Source organism: Nothoprocta perdicaria, unplaced genomic scaffold (genome assembly GCF_003342845.1).
Source record: "Nothoprocta perdicaria isolate Ctin4 unplaced genomic scaffold, notPer1 scaffold_42, whole genome shotgun sequence".
NCBI lineage: Eukaryota > Metazoa > Chordata > Aves > Tinamiformes > Tinamidae > Nothoprocta > Nothoprocta perdicaria.
The window spans coordinates 1,916,776-1,933,236 of record NW_020455666.1 but is presented as its reverse complement, the minus strand read 5'-3'; the positions used below and the strand labels follow the sequence as shown (position 1 = coordinate 1,933,236).

At 39.9% G+C, this 16,461-nt stretch overlaps 1 protein-coding gene across 1 annotated transcript in view; it reads right to left on the bottom strand.

Moving 5' to 3' along the window:
• Positions 1 to 16,461, bottom strand: part of SLC6A11 (solute carrier family 6 member 11) — a 57,082-nt gene that overhangs the window by 14,497 nt on the left and 26,124 nt on the right. The window contains exon 7 of the mRNA XM_026046001.1: positions 14,124 to 14,258. Coding sequence (XP_025901786.1) covers positions 14,124 to 14,258 — 135 coding nt within the window. The remainder of the gene's footprint in view (positions 1 to 14,123; positions 14,259 to 16,461) is intronic.

The window sequence follows — 16,461 nt, the reverse complement described above, 5'->3', positions numbered from 1 at the left end:
GCAATTCAATTTTAAAGTCACTTTTCTGAGTAGAATATTGCTTTATTTAAAAGCCCTGAAGGCTCTGATAATGTCTGTGACAAACTTCACAGTAAACCATTTGAATGCAGCTGCCTCAACAAACAAGAAACATCAAATAAACTGTTTCAATATACCTGCGATGTATTCCATTAAGTCTACTTCTTTAAAAGGAAAGCTACAGCGTACTTAACTTTATCAAAACAAAATTTATTGATCTAATGGAGAAGTAACTCAAATATTACTGGATGCAACYCAGACTACTGAAAATACATCTGACTATGCTATATAGAAGTGGCAACTATTTGTTCAGGCACTCAGTAATGGAAAGGAAAGTTTAGCACAACGTTTTATAGGTGAAATACAGAATTCCTGGCTTACCCAGAAGTCAGGACTGGCACTAAAAGAGGCCTCAGTTACAAACATGCATCCCCAGTCAACTGAAAAGGACTGCAGCTAAGGGCAAAGCTGGGGTCCCCATGTTCAGAGAAGTAAAGAAACTGCTGGATCCAAGCACTCTGGCACCAACTGTGTTTCTTCAAGTAAATAGGCTATTTAGCCCCTGCCCCCTGTCCCCAAATGCCCTCTTGGAAAGAAAAATGTCTTATTAGTCTTCTAATGGGAAATGTCATTAAATGGAAAACCAAACCAAAACAAAATATGAGCTGTGCATTGTGGAGAAGCAGCAGCAAAAATGTTAAGTCTTGGATACAGGACTTGGTTTGTTTCTGGAGTTTACTACCCAGAGTCTTTTAAACAACACAGCTTCTGAAAGCACAGCCTTCATTAGAGCAGGAAAACACAACTTAAACGGCCAGGCAGAAAATGGCTGAATTAAGCTCTTTTTTCCCCTTCTTTTTAATGGTAGTGATTCTCAAAAGATTAAAAGTAGGTTAGGAGAATAATAAAACAGCTATGTTTCTAGTGTCTACCTGACAACAGCTTTTGTAGAAGTGAATAATTACATGAAAATCACTTCCTTTCCACCTCTCTTYGGGATTTCTGTGGGTTGCTAGGCAGTCTCTCTCCTACCTTCTGCTAATGTTACTTACAGACCAGATGAATACACTATATTCATTATGAGAATGGTGAGCTGAGGGGGAGAGGGACCTAAATACTTGAAGTGTTGTTTATTCATTGCTGCCTTTGGAGACCAGCACTATAGCCGAGATTACTTTACACATATTTAAATGCTAATTTGCCCAGGCAGGATGGGTAGCCAAGTACCACCCTGTTAAAATGGAACAAGACCTTCTCAGTAGGGAAGCCACACTCATAGTATGTTTCTGTGTCACCAAGCAATGTTGGAAGTCAGGTGCTGGAGCAGGGGATGCTGAGATCCTATACAGGACTTGCAGGAAGACCTCRTTCCCTCCGTCTGATCGAAATTATCTGTGTTATGAGACTGCTTTACCTTCCTGAACTCCTTGCAGTTGTCTTGGCATGATCCCAACATTAGCACTACCAAAATATTGTCCTGTTTGCTCTTTGTACATAGAGCATAGGTCTTGGGGTATATGTTCATTAAAAGAAACTAAACATTACCTAAAATCTCTGCTAAAAAACTGCTAGCTATGGTAACTAGGGTGTTGAATGCTTGTTTTTGATAGCAAGTGTGTGTGTGTGGTAGCTCTAGAATATACTGATATCAAGCACAAGACTTCATGGGTTYTTAAAAAGGGGCTGTGGGTCCAAACTCCAGCTTCAGGCTTCCGAGCTTACAGTTCACTGGCTGGTTAATATCCTCAGTGTTACCTCATGCAGCAGGATACAGGAAAGAGACTGAAGGCTCTAGGGTCTCTTCCTAGAATAAGCACACCTTGAGAGCAGGATGCAAATACACAGGTAGCACCCCAGCGAAGAGAAAACCCAGCCTGGCATGACCTGAAGTGCTAAACAGAATACGAATATTTTACATCAAGTCATTCACTAATTGCCTCCTTACCTTAGATAGTTACTGAGGACAGCAAGCAGCACAGACCATATCCCCCACAGAGCCATAAAGCTCTTCCAAATTTCACACCATTACTAAACCAAGTAGCAACTCCCACCTGTAAATCTGTTATTTCAATCAAATACAGTACAATTAACTAATGTCTTAAAAATATAAAAATTTACCCATGCCCCAAAAGGTACAGAGCTCAAATGCATGCATTTGTATGGGACGCTTGTCTGCTTCCATTTTCAATCCTTGTGTTACCTCCTTTTCTAATTCAGCATTGCAGAGATCAAAGCACCTCTGAATTCCAGGACATTCAGCAGCTGATATTAATTGTTAAAAGAATTTACTCAATCAACAGTACCAATCTGTCCTCTGCCTTGTTTGATTTCTTCTGTGCTGATACACAAAATCACACAAGTAACTTTCATACAACTTCGCCTATTTTTAATTAAAGAACATATGAGAAGAATGTAACAAAAGAACAAATGCCTGCTTKAAACAAGAGTGCCTTCAACTAACAGTCACTACAAACATTTTAACTTTGTCCARGGCAAAACACATCCACAGAGGTGTTTATGAGTCCAAGAATTATGAGTCTTTATGATAAACTTTCCTGTTTTCATTTACAGCCAACAGCCYGAACCATTGCCTAGAATACATGCAAGGAGTTCTCTCATAATACAGAACTTTCAATTATTTTGGAGACATAATGCAAAGAGATTGCTGACAGTAGAAAATCCACAGAAGCCTTCATGAGATATTACTTGGATAAAAGCATTGATGTCGTTTTGATGAACAAGATTTCTGGGGAAGAAAAATAAAGGTCTCTGAGCAGCTGGAATAGTACCTATGTGTCACGGTATGAAAGGAAACTTGCTTTTATTTCCAGATTAGTAGTCTAAATTCAGGAATCTGGCAAACTGAAAAAACTTTAAAGAAAAAGGTGCTGATAAAAACCAAAAATATAACTAAGCCGCTCAACAGTGAATGTTCTCACATTCATCTGTTTTTTTTTTACTTGCAAAAATATCTGTCAAACGAGTGTCCAAAATATGCAAAGAATTAATGTGCATTCTACTATTCTAATGTAGCATTTGACAAACTGTGACTTAAGACTTTAAAACAAATAACCTGAAATTGGACTAGGCTGGAAAAATAAATTTCAAACTTAGCATTGTATCAATTCTCATCCARATAGAAAAATACCTCTCAGGAACTTAATCAAAAATTCTAACCAGTAAAGGAGCTGCTACACCAGAAAAGCTCAGCTATATTCACTGTGTCTTTATTAACTTCAGAAATCCTTCTCTCAATCTAAAAGATCACCYTAACAGTGGTACCTGTACTGCACTGAAACACCTGATTGAAGCTGCTATGAGAGATCAGATCTGGCATTTAATGCATATCCGAGCCTCTTGTCTTTGCATAAACAAATAGAGCTTCTATTAATTTCTCATGAAAGACAGGTCATYTTTGACTGGAAGTGTGTGTGTGTCAGTGGACACACAAAAGTGTTTTTGCTGTATGTACCCATACCTTTTTGTATCACTTGGTTGTTAAGTTTCCCTGGGGTCTAATAACCCTACATCCTTCCTTTGGGTAGTGTGCACAGCTTGCCACGCACTGGTGTGCAAACAGACGGACTCAGTAGACAGACTACGAACCCATCTGTTTAAACATGTACTCTTTGTTTTTATATTTTTTCTTGTTTGTTTGTTCTTGCTTTTCTCCAGTAGGATAACTGTGAAATAGGAAGCAGCAGCTTTACAGGCTGACTGGGGCCATCAGTGCTTYAAGGGCTTGATTCACACCTTCTCAGATGACTTCAGATGAGATTACTGCCTTCCTTCTCCTGTGTGTGGGCAGATGACAATAAGCATCAATAATCTTCTTTATGTTTGYATTTTCTACACACAGGATGTCTGGTTTTCAGTGCCAGCAGTCAGTAAGTGATTGCAAGAAACCATCAGTCTCTATTGACTCTGCATGGAAAGCAGAGAGGGTGGCAGTCATAAGAGCACAGCTTTGTAACCTCAGCACTGCCTTTCTCCAGCCACTGCCAAAAGCATAAAAGCCCAAAGGCAAGGCAAGCACCAGCCTACAGTGCTGATTTGCCCCGAGCTAAAGGACATATTTCCCCTTTTAGACTCCATCGGCAGAGTGCCCAGGGTGGGCACCTTAGCCCTGGCTTCCGGCCCAGCTGCTGGACTTGTGCCACTGGCAGCTGCATTTCAAAAATTAAGAAACTTCTCAAGCTTCCAAAGCATTAGCAATGTAAAATTCATCTCTCTCTTCTTCCAGAGCCTGTTCCCTTTCTATATTTGGCATTGAAATATGACAGAAACTGCTGGTAAAACTTAGAAAATGCAGAAAAGATAAGCCTCAAGCAAGACTGATCATTTCCCTCAAATTTCTGGAAGTGGTGACCACCGTGTAGATGAAGGTGATCCAAGTCATGTGTAGTTTAATTTTCAAAAGGTTTTTGAAAAATCTGTCACCAAAGCTCTATAGGAAACAAAACATCTGTGATATAAGAAAAAAAAAGTGCTTGCTGAATCAATAATTGATTAAAAGGTAGGAAACTCAGGACAAGAATAAACAAATACTTTTTAYAGTGGAAGAGGCCAGCCATGGAGCCCTGCAGTGACCTGGCTGTTCGGGTTCTTGACAAGCCAGTGAGAAAGAGGTGACACTAAGACAGCAGGAATAATAGCTGATTGCCTAGATGCTCTAAAGAGATGGAGTGACTAGAAAATTGAATGTCAAAAAAATTAAATGTCAAAACATTTGAAGTATTATATAGAAGAAAAAGCAGTTCTGATTTGACATTAATGATAAAATGGGCTCTTAGCTGAGAAATATGATTTGGAAGYATTATCTTGGGGTTGTGTTAGACAGTTCCGAAATTGTCAGCAATAGTCAAAAAAGGATAGTGAATTAYAGGCCTTATTCAGGAAGGAACAGAGAACAGCCTCACGCCACTCAATAAATCAGAAAGGCAACACAGGCAACCAAACTAGCCCCTCTCTGCTCAGCACGGGTGAGACCACCTCTGGAGTGCTGTGTCCAACGGGGGCTCCCCAACACAACAGAAATGACAGGCAGATAGCGGAGTGGGTCCAGTGAAAGGCCACAACGTGACTTAATGCCTGGAGCATCTGAGATGCAAAGAGAAGCTGAGAGCCAGGGAAGAGAAGGTTCAGTGTTGGGAAGGGGGGAACCTTCTCAGTGTGTATAGATACCYGATGGGAGGGTGACAGACACTTCTCAGTTGTGCTAAAAGACAGGACAAGAAGCAAAACTGAAATAGAAAAAATGCCATTTATACATAGAAAAAAAAAGTTGTTGAGAGAGGGTGTGGAGTATCCATCCTTGGAGACTGTCCAAACCCAACTGAACGTGGTCCTGGACATCCTGCTGTAGGTGACCCTGTGGATAAGAGGATTGAACCAGGGGACTTGCAGAGGGCCCTTCCACCTCCAACTGTCCTGATATAAATTAAAAAAAAATAAAAAAAGATCTGTACTAGTCAGTCAGTAATACATTATTTCTTGTGCAAATAAACATGTTCTGACTAGCTGGCAAATACCTCATCTTACTGCACAACAGGGACACAYGGAGAAAGCACCTGCAGAAAGGAAATGCCAAGACAGTAGAGCTAGATAGAAATTCTCCAGCAGAACCAAGCTGGRCCTGGAGATTGCACATCGTGTGATTAATGGTCCATATTTTATCTATGACGAATTTTTCTAATCCTTACTGATTAAATATATACTTTTGGCCTCCACAAAAGCCCCTAGCACTGAGTTCTCCCGTTTAACTATTCACTGTGTGAATTCGTACCTCTTTTTGTACACTTTTTTATAGCCCACCACATCTCCATTTTGACAGAGTTTTGCCAAATCCAAGGCAAGGTTCCAGTAGGACCTTCTAAATTGCTGGCCGACAGCCATGCAAGCAGGGCATGGTGCCTTGGCTGCAGAAGCGGGAGGGCCGTGCTCCAAAGCCAGGCCTGAGAGTGTGCAGGGCTATTTCCATGCTTTSACACAAGAATAATAGTGACTATTTGCTGTAAACTGCCACGCAGAGCTACCGTTGTGTTGTTGTTTAATGAAAAGATGAAGCTTCTAAGAAAGACCACGAGTGCGACACAGTCCATGAAAAGCCAGAACTGTGGTTCAGATTCCAGCTAGTATCAACTGAGAATTTCCACTATAATTTAATTTAAAAAAATGCGTAATAAGGCCAAAAGGAAAAGTGAAAAACATTGAAAAAGATCTTTGGAAACAAATAGATGAAGAGAAAATYCTCCTCTAGAGAATCCTCCTACTAAAATAGTATTTAATAGACTAATTAATGTAGCCTATTACCTACCTCTATTGCATAAACAAATAAATGGCTAAAGACAGCATTGATTTCACCCTGCCCACATAATAAATCAATCATTGCCCTTCAAAAGCATAATCAAATTGGAATGCTGAAACAGAATAAATAATAAATATAACTAGGTTATTATTTTTAAAATAAATGCAAAATAGATTATTAAAATTTTGTTCGACTCCTAATATGTAACTTATTGACACTGACGCTATAGATCAACAATCCAAAATAGAAAACAAGAAAGTAAATTAATTTCATTACAATTTRATGTTAAATTTAAAATTAATTTCATTAGAATAAATCACACTTTAGTCACTCAGCCTTTGACAAAGCTAGGGATGTGCATAATCACATCTAACTCAGCAAAAATTGCCCCAGAGAACTAAAGAAAGCTGTGCAGTTAATCTGGAGCATAAGCATTTTATTAAAACAACTTAAATCCTCTTTTCTTTTGAGAACTGTCATTTTCTGTTTAATATGAAGTTATTAAGACAATAAAATGCAGAGAATTCAAGTTAGCAACCAGACAGCCTAATGGAAATACTTTATCACTATAGCTACATATGCATAAAGGATAAGTGCTTGGCTATAAATACTAACACAAGTGTGGCTACATTCAGTCAGTGCAAAGGCCCCATATTTTCTTTTAATTGTTGCCAAAACTGGATGCCCAGGGAAAGATTACAGCAAGCATGTAATAAGCTGATGTACTCCTCTTTTTTTTTCTAGTTAGTTAAACTGCATTAACGTGTTGTATAGCATTATATAATCAAATGACTTGAGTCTCACATGCTGGAACCGCTCTCCCGTGGCTACCATCTCTTTCAGCGGCCTGTGCAGGCAGCCTAGGAGCCCCCCTGTTACCCCATCGTACACATTTTCCAGCAACTGCTGCTGCTGCTTGCTCAGCCTTCCAGTTGAGGATCAGCATAGCCAGTGGGTCTCAAACCTTCTGCCCCATGGGTTCTTCCCAGAGGAACTCCCAGGGCCAAAGCATCCCACCCCTACCTTTGGCACAGCTTTGAGGGGTGATGCCCTCTGTCTTTTGTACAGTCACACACAAGCAACTGCATACAAATATCTGTTTGCAGTACACATGCAGCACTCAGTGCCGAGCTGTGTCACAGTATGTCGCTTTGCAGGGCCTCCTCAGCATGCGTATCCACAAAACCCGAGGCACTCACTGCAGTCTGGAAGACTCCACTACCTACAGACCCTCTCCTGCTTTCCCTCTCAGCCTCTCCTGCTTTGTATTTCATCAGGGATTGAGTGGTAATTGATCTATACTTTTCATAGAATRATTAAGTTTTAAATTAATCTCTGCCCACGTTTTCCAATTACACTTCAGTCATAACCGTAATTGCCAGCCAGCAACAGGAACTCAGTTTGCGGCACAGGAAGCGGGGAGCAAGCCCTGCCCTCGGGCTGCGTGGTGGAGGCCCCAGCACAGGAGCCTGGCATGGTRCCCAGCTACGAGCGCACTAAGTGTCTCGGAGTTTTACTGCTGATGAACCAGAGCTGGAATCAGCTTGAAAAATTATTCTCACATCAGAGTTATATGCTGAGAATCAGTTCTAACCAGCACAGAGCAACAACTACCCAATCTATCTCAGATTTAAGCGGTATTAAAAAAAACAGATGTAACAATCTGTTCCCTGGATAATTTTCACAAACAAATGCAGGAAGGGAAGAGGAAAGTAAAGTAATGAAGCTTGACAGTTACAAAGCTGCAGTWTGCAATTTCTTTCCTGTGATAGATTTGCTTTAGAGAAGTTAATTTGAAAAACAACATTGTTTTGCTGATATTCCAAGTAGTCTTTTTATAATACTTATCTGAAATATTCAATAAATGAATATTCTGGCCGGTATTTAGTTCATACTCAGCCAGCAACATGAGGTGACACATAGGTAGTTCCAGCACATGCTGTGCTTGTGCCTCRCATCAGCTGGTGGGGGATCATGTAAAAAGTGAAGGACAGTTTCCTTCTGCCTGAAACCTCCCTTACACGTTGCTCAATACAATAGGATGGAAAGAACAAAAAGGAATTATGTTTTTGTCCACATCCTTTCCCACTTACTGTGAACACACTTCTTCCCCCTGTTATGTCAGTTCTTTGAGCTAAAGTGTGGATCCTGTCTCCCTCCAGTGGTGTATCCCTCTGACCATATCGTCTAATACTGAAGTGCAAAAGGACTTTCCCTGCAATTCAAATGACACTCTCAATTGCCAAGTTGCTATGGGATTGCAGAGATAGTTGGAAGAGATTTCATGTGGCCTAAGAGCCCTGAAGAAATTAAGAAACAATCCCATGAAGAATGTTGTTTTTTCAACAAGTCTCTTCTAACTGCCAAAATATGCTGTTGCCGGCCCAGCTTGGTGCTGCTTGTGTAGCAACAGCAAGCAAAGGGGGAGAGAAAGGAGGGAGAGTAAAACTCTTTGCTCCAGGCTCCAAATAGCTCTCCAAATAGTGACTGCTTTGCTAAAACTGTTTGCTGCAAAGAAAAGTCAGTCTGCAAGTTCTGCTGCTGTAAATCAGATCTGCATATTGAGACATGAAGCTAGGGCACATTCACTCACAGGCAGCAATGGTTTAGTGATGGTGCTTCCCATCTGGACTATGCCCTCAGCTCAGTATGCCCAAAGACACCTCCTCTCTCTGCACAGTGTAGTGACCTGGCTGGTGAACAAATACTTACCTGTTCCATACGTTACACAGAGAGACCTTCTTGCACAGCAGAATACCCTGGGTGTATCTTTTCCCCACATATTTTGAACTGTGCATGCCATTAAAGCCTGTTCTGCAGATTCACTGGGAAGAAGATGTAAGTAAATTCCCTGGAGCAAACGGACTGAAATGTTCTCCCAGGCTTGCCCCTAGTCCTGCTTAGGGGCAAGCGGGAACAGTCTAGCTCCCAGGAGCGAGCCACATGTTTGAAAAACCTCTGTACTTTTGGTAAGAACATAGTATCTCCACYACAGTATTTTAGTACTTTTACTACTTTTCAAAAATCACATAAAAATTTTTCAATATGAAGTTATAAATGCAGTAGTATGAAAAAGTTACTTATCACACAGGTCATAAAACTGCACTGTAGGACAAACTGTTTATAAACATCATGCCAAGCTACACGCAGCCTGTGCTTTCCTTACAATTTAAGATCTCAGTTATTGGTACTGATGGTGCAAACAGTAGAATTTGTTTCAGATGGATCAATCTTTTACAAGTTTATATTTAATAACTTTTTTCTTTTTTACTTTTTCCTAAACAGAGACTTATGATCTGTGTTCAAAATCAGCAGCTACTTCTGCTTTCCCAGCTGTAAAACGCAGTTACCGCTGGCCTCAAGATGGCGACACAATTGCTAGAGTCGCTTTCTTCCAAGGGTGCACGGACTGTTTGCCCCCTCCTCATTGCTACAGGCTTCTTGCAGGAATCAGAATAACATTACTGCATTTTCAGACATTGCTGGATTTTTAAACATTTGCTGAATTTTTAAATATTGAAAACTCATTGTTAAAGGAAGATAAATACTTAAATTTCCAGTTTGTATATAGTAAGATTTAACAGAATCACCTCTGCTCTTTCCCTAAAACTCTCACGCATATATATATACCTACATATCCCCACTGTAGCCTGATTGACCCATCAAAAAAWATATATATATATGCTCAAACCATTAGGATGTTAACGGAAGGAATAATAATACTAATAAGGTATTAAGGATGGAGCAAGAATAATAAGCATAATAAGCTCATGCTAACAGAATATCTTTTCACAGAATATTTAAAGTTGGAAGGGACCTCTAGAGATCATCTAGTCCAACCTTCCTGCTCAAACAGGGACACCTACAGTATGTGGCACAGGGCGGCATCCAGGCGGGTTTTGAAGACCTCCAGAGAAGGAGACTCCACAACCTCCCTGGGCAGTCTGTTCCACTGATCTGTCAYCCTCACAGGAAAGAAGTTTCTCCTCACCTGGAGATGGAACTTCCTGTGCTCCAGCTTATGGCCATTACCCCTCGTCCTATCGCTGGCCACCAGTGAAAACAGCCTGTCCCCTTCCTCCCTGCATTCTCCCTTCCTGAACTTATACRCATTAATCAGATGCCTTCTGAGCCTTCTCTTCTCCAGAGAAAASAGGCCCAGCTCACTCAGCCTCTCTTTGTACGAGAGATGTTCCATTCCCTTAATCATCCTGGTTGCTCTTCTCTGGACCCTCTCCAGAAGCTCCACGTCCCTCTTATACTGGGGAGCCCAGAACTGCACACAGCACTCCAGGTGYGGCCTCACCAAAGCAGAGTAGAGGGGCAGAATCACCTCCCTTGACCTGCAATCACCTCCCTTGACCTACTTTTTCCTTAACCGGAAAAAGTTAATTAAAATTTTCAAGGAAAAGTAGCATTTTTAATGTGTGTGTATTCTAAATGCACTTCTATTAAAAGTATTTTTTTTTAAACTGTAGATGGAACACACTAAATGTTTTCTCTGTAAACACAGAGCAGAAAGAAATTTTTTGAGGTGGAAGCAATGTGAGAGAAAAGGAGTCATCTTTGTACGGTCAGCCTTATCTAGGCCTGAGGTTTTTTTCCARGTTTCCCAGTCCCTCAATCCGAGATCTCAGCCCTTTCAGTGTACATGTTTGGAAAACCCCATTTTAGAGAGCCAAATGTCTCTGTGATAGCAATAGGACTTTCCAAAAAGGCACTGAGTGCTACATATAAACACAGTCACACTGTCAGAGACTGGGATTTGCAGAGGGACAGCCAGAACAATATTCTGAGTCAGAGTTGCAAACAAAAAGCTTACGAATCATCTTTAACTTTGTAAAAAGTTTGTTGTTTTTGGTTGTGTGGGGTGGGGGTTTTTTTTGTTGGTTTTTTTGTTTGTTTGGTTGGTTTTTTTTGAGGAGAGAGGGGAAATTTCTCAGGAAAGAATCCATATTTGGGATACTAATGGCACCCTCATCTTCTGGGTAGGAATAGACACACATGTATCAGAGCAATTTGAGCATGAAGGCTATAGCGGCCTTACTGCTATTGAAACAGAGGCATTTCTGAAGTTTAAATATAATACTCCACTATCACGATGAGAAGTGTTTGGTATGAGCTGCAGATATACAACACAAAAGATGGCATTTTCCGATCCAGAGGATCCAGTTTGCAGAAGAGATGGAATATAAAAATTAAATAGAGAACACAGCCCTTGCAAGCTACGAAGAGCTGAAAAGACAGATGAATAGTTGCTTAGAAAGCTGTAACAGACCATGGAATGCAAATTGCACAAAGACAAAAGCTGCAAGAACTTCAAACTAAAGTGAGCCTTGAAGAGAAACTTAATTTATTTAACCCACAGTAAACATAGTTGGCACAGTGGTTCAAATACTGCTCTCCTAATACAGACACGCAGCAGTCTCCTTGGAGCATTATTCAAACAGGCCTCCAGCTGAAGAGCAAAACAGCTTCTGCTAGCACACTTGCATTATGCTTTGATATTATGGAACAAAACCAAATAAACAAGACTAAAGATAACTGGGAGMACAGATGTCAACGTCAGTTCACCTGTCTTCTATTTGCCACTTTGCAAAGGCCTCTAGAAGGAATTCAGGAATGTTTTTGTGGTGCATATTTTTTTTTGAACATTATTAAATCCTACATTTCCATAATATTGTAAATGTCTGTATCTCTGTCCTATTAGCAATAAAAGTTTCGATAGAATGAACCAATTCTACTTTACACTTTTTTTGTAAAATGAGTTGTGTCAGGTTCTAGTTTTAAGACTGAGTGAAACTTATTTCCTTTCTTCAGAAATGACTATAACTCACTGCTAACTGAAAAATTTCTTAAAGAACTCTGCCTTAATTGATCTGTCTCAATGAAATTGTCCGACTTCAATAAAATAGCATTTTTTCAATCTCAAAAACCATCTTATCACCTATACTATAATTAGTCTCTATTATTTCCCATTTCAGCTTCTTTCCTAAAGAAAAAGATCTTGACAATAGTGAAGGCTGATGCACAGAAATGTGTCAGCTGAAGCCATATTCAAATAGAATGAAAAGTTCACTTGTTAAAGCACAGCATTTCCCAAAAGACATTCTAATATCGCCTGAGCTGTGTGGGGGACACAGAGATACATCCACACATGCCTTTTAAGTGCTTTGTACTTTAAAGACTGTTTTGAATAATACCGTGTGCTTTGGAGATTGTCATGGCAACAACGTATTTCTTTACAAACGGAAGCAGTAAATAAGCATATAAACCCTTCTTGTAACCTGACAATGTTGCTTAAACTTGCATGCCCTCCCTTAATAGCAAACAGAAGCAGGGGTGTCAGTGGCATGTGGAAAATCCCCATACAGGMCCAAATCCTTTTAGCAGGCACATCACGGGACAAATGAAGGACTGAGGTTCAGGCAGGAAGCCTCCCTCCTGGTCACATTAGAACCGGAGAGGTTGCAAGTGGAGGAATTCAGCATTAGGAGGAATCAGCGTAATGCAGAACAAGAAAAGAGAGCCCAGTGGGCACTTTTTATTAAGGTGGTGGGTAACTATTTGTCGGAAACATGAGGCAAAATAAAACACTAGTCTAGACTGAGCAATGTAATCCTACCAGCTTTCCCTGCTRCTCTGTTAACTTCTCAAGTGACCTGGAGATAGCGCTAAGCAACCTTAACTAACCCGAGTGCTTAGGAAGTTGTACCGTTTCACAGACCTAATGCCACAGGTCTTCCAGCCCCCAGCACTGCAGGCAGACTAACAGCAAAAATTGGGAAGAGATGGATGGTGAACATTGAACATACCATTAAGCTCAAAGATAGCAACATCATTCAATTTTCTTCCAAAATTTCCAGTATTTAAAATTTGTTTTCTTTTTTCTTTTTTCTTTTTTTTTCTTTTTTTTTTTTTATTTTCTGTAGAAATATTAGTTCTTTAAGGTGACCTAAGGTCAGTGCTTTCAGAAGCTTCAAAAAAATGACCTGAACAGTGTCTGTACTGTCTTAGGCAAGAAGTAGTTTTGCAGATGTGTTTTACCACTTGGTAGGTCTAGGTGAGCACTTAAGAATTAATTTACACAAGTATTCCCAAATTTTTAATCTCCATCCTATGATCCATTTAATATCATAGCTACCTTAGAAGTAACACTCTCTAGTATCTTTCACATTACTGAACCAGGTAAGTAAAATGCTATATGCAACTCCATGGAGTTTGTGCTGTTTTGCCTCTTTGATTTCAGAGAAGCAATATATAATAATTATTTTACTGTACTAACCCGTCACTCAAGAATCAACTCAAACCAATATTTACATGTTCAACTATTCCTGAAATAACTAAAAAGAACCACCACAGTTATTAGTTTTAGTATTTCATGGCTACTTTCATGGTTGGAAATCTTTGCTTCAAGAACAACAAATTTCTCTTCTACTCTTGGCTGAGTTTTAGATTTGCAATGTGCACAGAAAAGTACTATTTCAAAATGGGAAAGTCTCCATTAAATTTGATCCTGCTGAAAATAGTGGCAATGCACTTGTTCCTCAGTGGTAGGAGCTAAACACACACGCCAAGCACCTATGAAAATTCAGGTTTATAAGCCAGGGCACTTCTCTTTTAAAGACACTCCAACAACTGCAAACAGTGATGGTTTTAAAGCTCTGTCTGAAACACCAAATCCTTAATAATGAGCAAATATCTAGCAAGTATGTGTATTCAAATTTTTAAAAGAAAAAAAAAAAATAAGAGCGAGAACTTCGGAGCTTTTGCCAGTCAGCAATAAGTATGGACCTACCTGGGGGTCAGACAGTCGAGAAAGGTCAGGGTACAGGTAGAATTTTATCCCCTCAGATGCCCCTGGTAACGTTACTCCACGAATCAGAAGAATCATCAGCATGATATAAGGGAATGTGGCTGTTACGTATACAACCTGACAAGAAGAAATGCATATTAGAAAACTATTTCCTTCTAAATCAACAAAAAAAACTCACACATTTTTTTTTCTATTTGTTTATAACATATAACTCTTACCTGGGGCTTTAAAGAACATCTGGAGTGCTTTTGATGTCCTCCTGGCTATGGATATTTTTCCCCCAAGCATATTCCCTTCTAAGCCACTTAGGTATTCAGGAAAGATCAATACTTTCTTACTGAGACACTGGGAAGTTCTCTTCAGGTATTACTTACTCCCTTTAGGTTACATTTAAGAAGATAGTACTCTAGAACAGCAGTCCACAATAGCAGTATTACACAGATACAGTAGCATTTACTCATAACAGCAAGCAATTCATATACCATCATATGCATTATACAACATGTGCAACCAAATGTAAGACCCAATTTTTCCAGATATTGGAAATGACCACAATATTCCTATGGATCTCTGAAGTCTTAACTGGTTAATTCACCAGTCAATAAAAATGCAAAAAGGAAAGCTTGATCCCTGTGCTTCTGTTTATTATTATTCACTATTAGTGGAAAGGCACACTGCAGCTAACTGGTCCAACAGACTATGTCCAAACAGACTGTTCTCTGCAGGAAGATACCAGATAAAAATAGGTTCTCATTTTAATGAGAAGTGAGAGGAAGTTCCTGGAACAGACATGGTGCTGCTCTGAGTCTTACAATCGTATGCTGCATGGAGAGAATAGATGAACCAGTGGCTAGTTTTCATGTTTCTGCATTTAATTCATTGCCAGGTTTTTTTTCCACTTCCTTCAAATGAATAGCTGTTCATTTAATAATAAAGAAAGTCAGCAGTCACACAMATCATGACATGGAAGCTGCTGCACCTGCGTGCAATGCAAGTTAAAGAATGAGATTTTGTTGGATCACGCTTCCTTAATTGGTTTTTAGTCTCTGCTACCCTGAGCATCCTCCCACTGCCTTGAACCCTTGTAAATGAGTGTATAAAAATTTTTATAGAAGCATATATRATTCCCAAGTTCTTTTGGGTACATTTCTTCGTTCAGCCCCATYAAGGAAAAGGAAGAGTAGAAGCACACCCATGACAGAAAAGGTGAAAGTTGCTCTTGCCTGATAACCTGCACTCCCACAGCAGCCAGCCTCACAGAGCTATAAACCAGCTGAATTTTGCATCTTCTTTTTCAGAATACCTTTTGTAGTCCATCCACAGCTTATCACAGGACCAGAACCGCAACTCTCAGCAGTTTTTATGATTTTTTATGATGTGCCACAGCATTACAAGAAAGAGGACTCTCCCGCTCTGGCTGCCAGGTGCAAAGGGATTGTAAATAAGGAAAAAATTGGCTCGACATTTCTGGCAAGAACTACTAAAACTGTTATCCAGAACAATGACAAGAGGAGAAATAGTAGGAAAGCAGTGTGAGGGAAAGATAGGCTTTCCCTGTGAGCCAGCTAACATTGCTATTAGTATTTTGTCACTGATAGCATTTATAAAGCTACAAGAGTGCTGGAATTGCAAGCCTCTTTTGCTGCAGCAGGTAATGAAGTACACTGTGTTCCCAGAGGGCAGAGAAGGCCACCACGTTTAGATGTCCAAGTCCCGCAGGACACTAAACAACTTAATCCCGTTGTGCCCAGGTCATCAATTGCCATGCTCAATTTATCATGCTTCCCAAGAGCTCCTGAGGTGAAGGATGGGATGCTTTAGACACCAAATGCCATTATTATTATCATCACATCTGTAGGCATTAAAAACTTTCCTGAATTGTTTACTTTCCTTTCAATGCACCAAGCTTCTCTGCATATAAATGTGAACACAACTGTTTCTAATTACACTGTATCCCATTTTAATTGACTTTAATTGCTTGATACATTAATTTGCATTCCAATGCTCAAAATTCTTTTTTTAAACCCTTGTCAGAGTAATGTTAATGTTTAAGCAGTTGGAAGCAAAATAAAAATTTCTGGCACGCCTGTTTCTGCACCAAGTTTCTCTTATTGCAATATAACTGAAAGACAAGTTGACAAACTTATTTAGACAGATAAGAATGTAGAAGGGCACCTGCTGTGAGAACCAGGAACTCTTAAACAGACTGATGTGCTTCACTGGAGGTATGTTAGGACCAGTGTTCCTGAGGACAGATTTTCAGCATCTTTTTGGTGCTCTTAACTGCCATGTATTTCAGTACTGCAATGTGCAGTGCCAA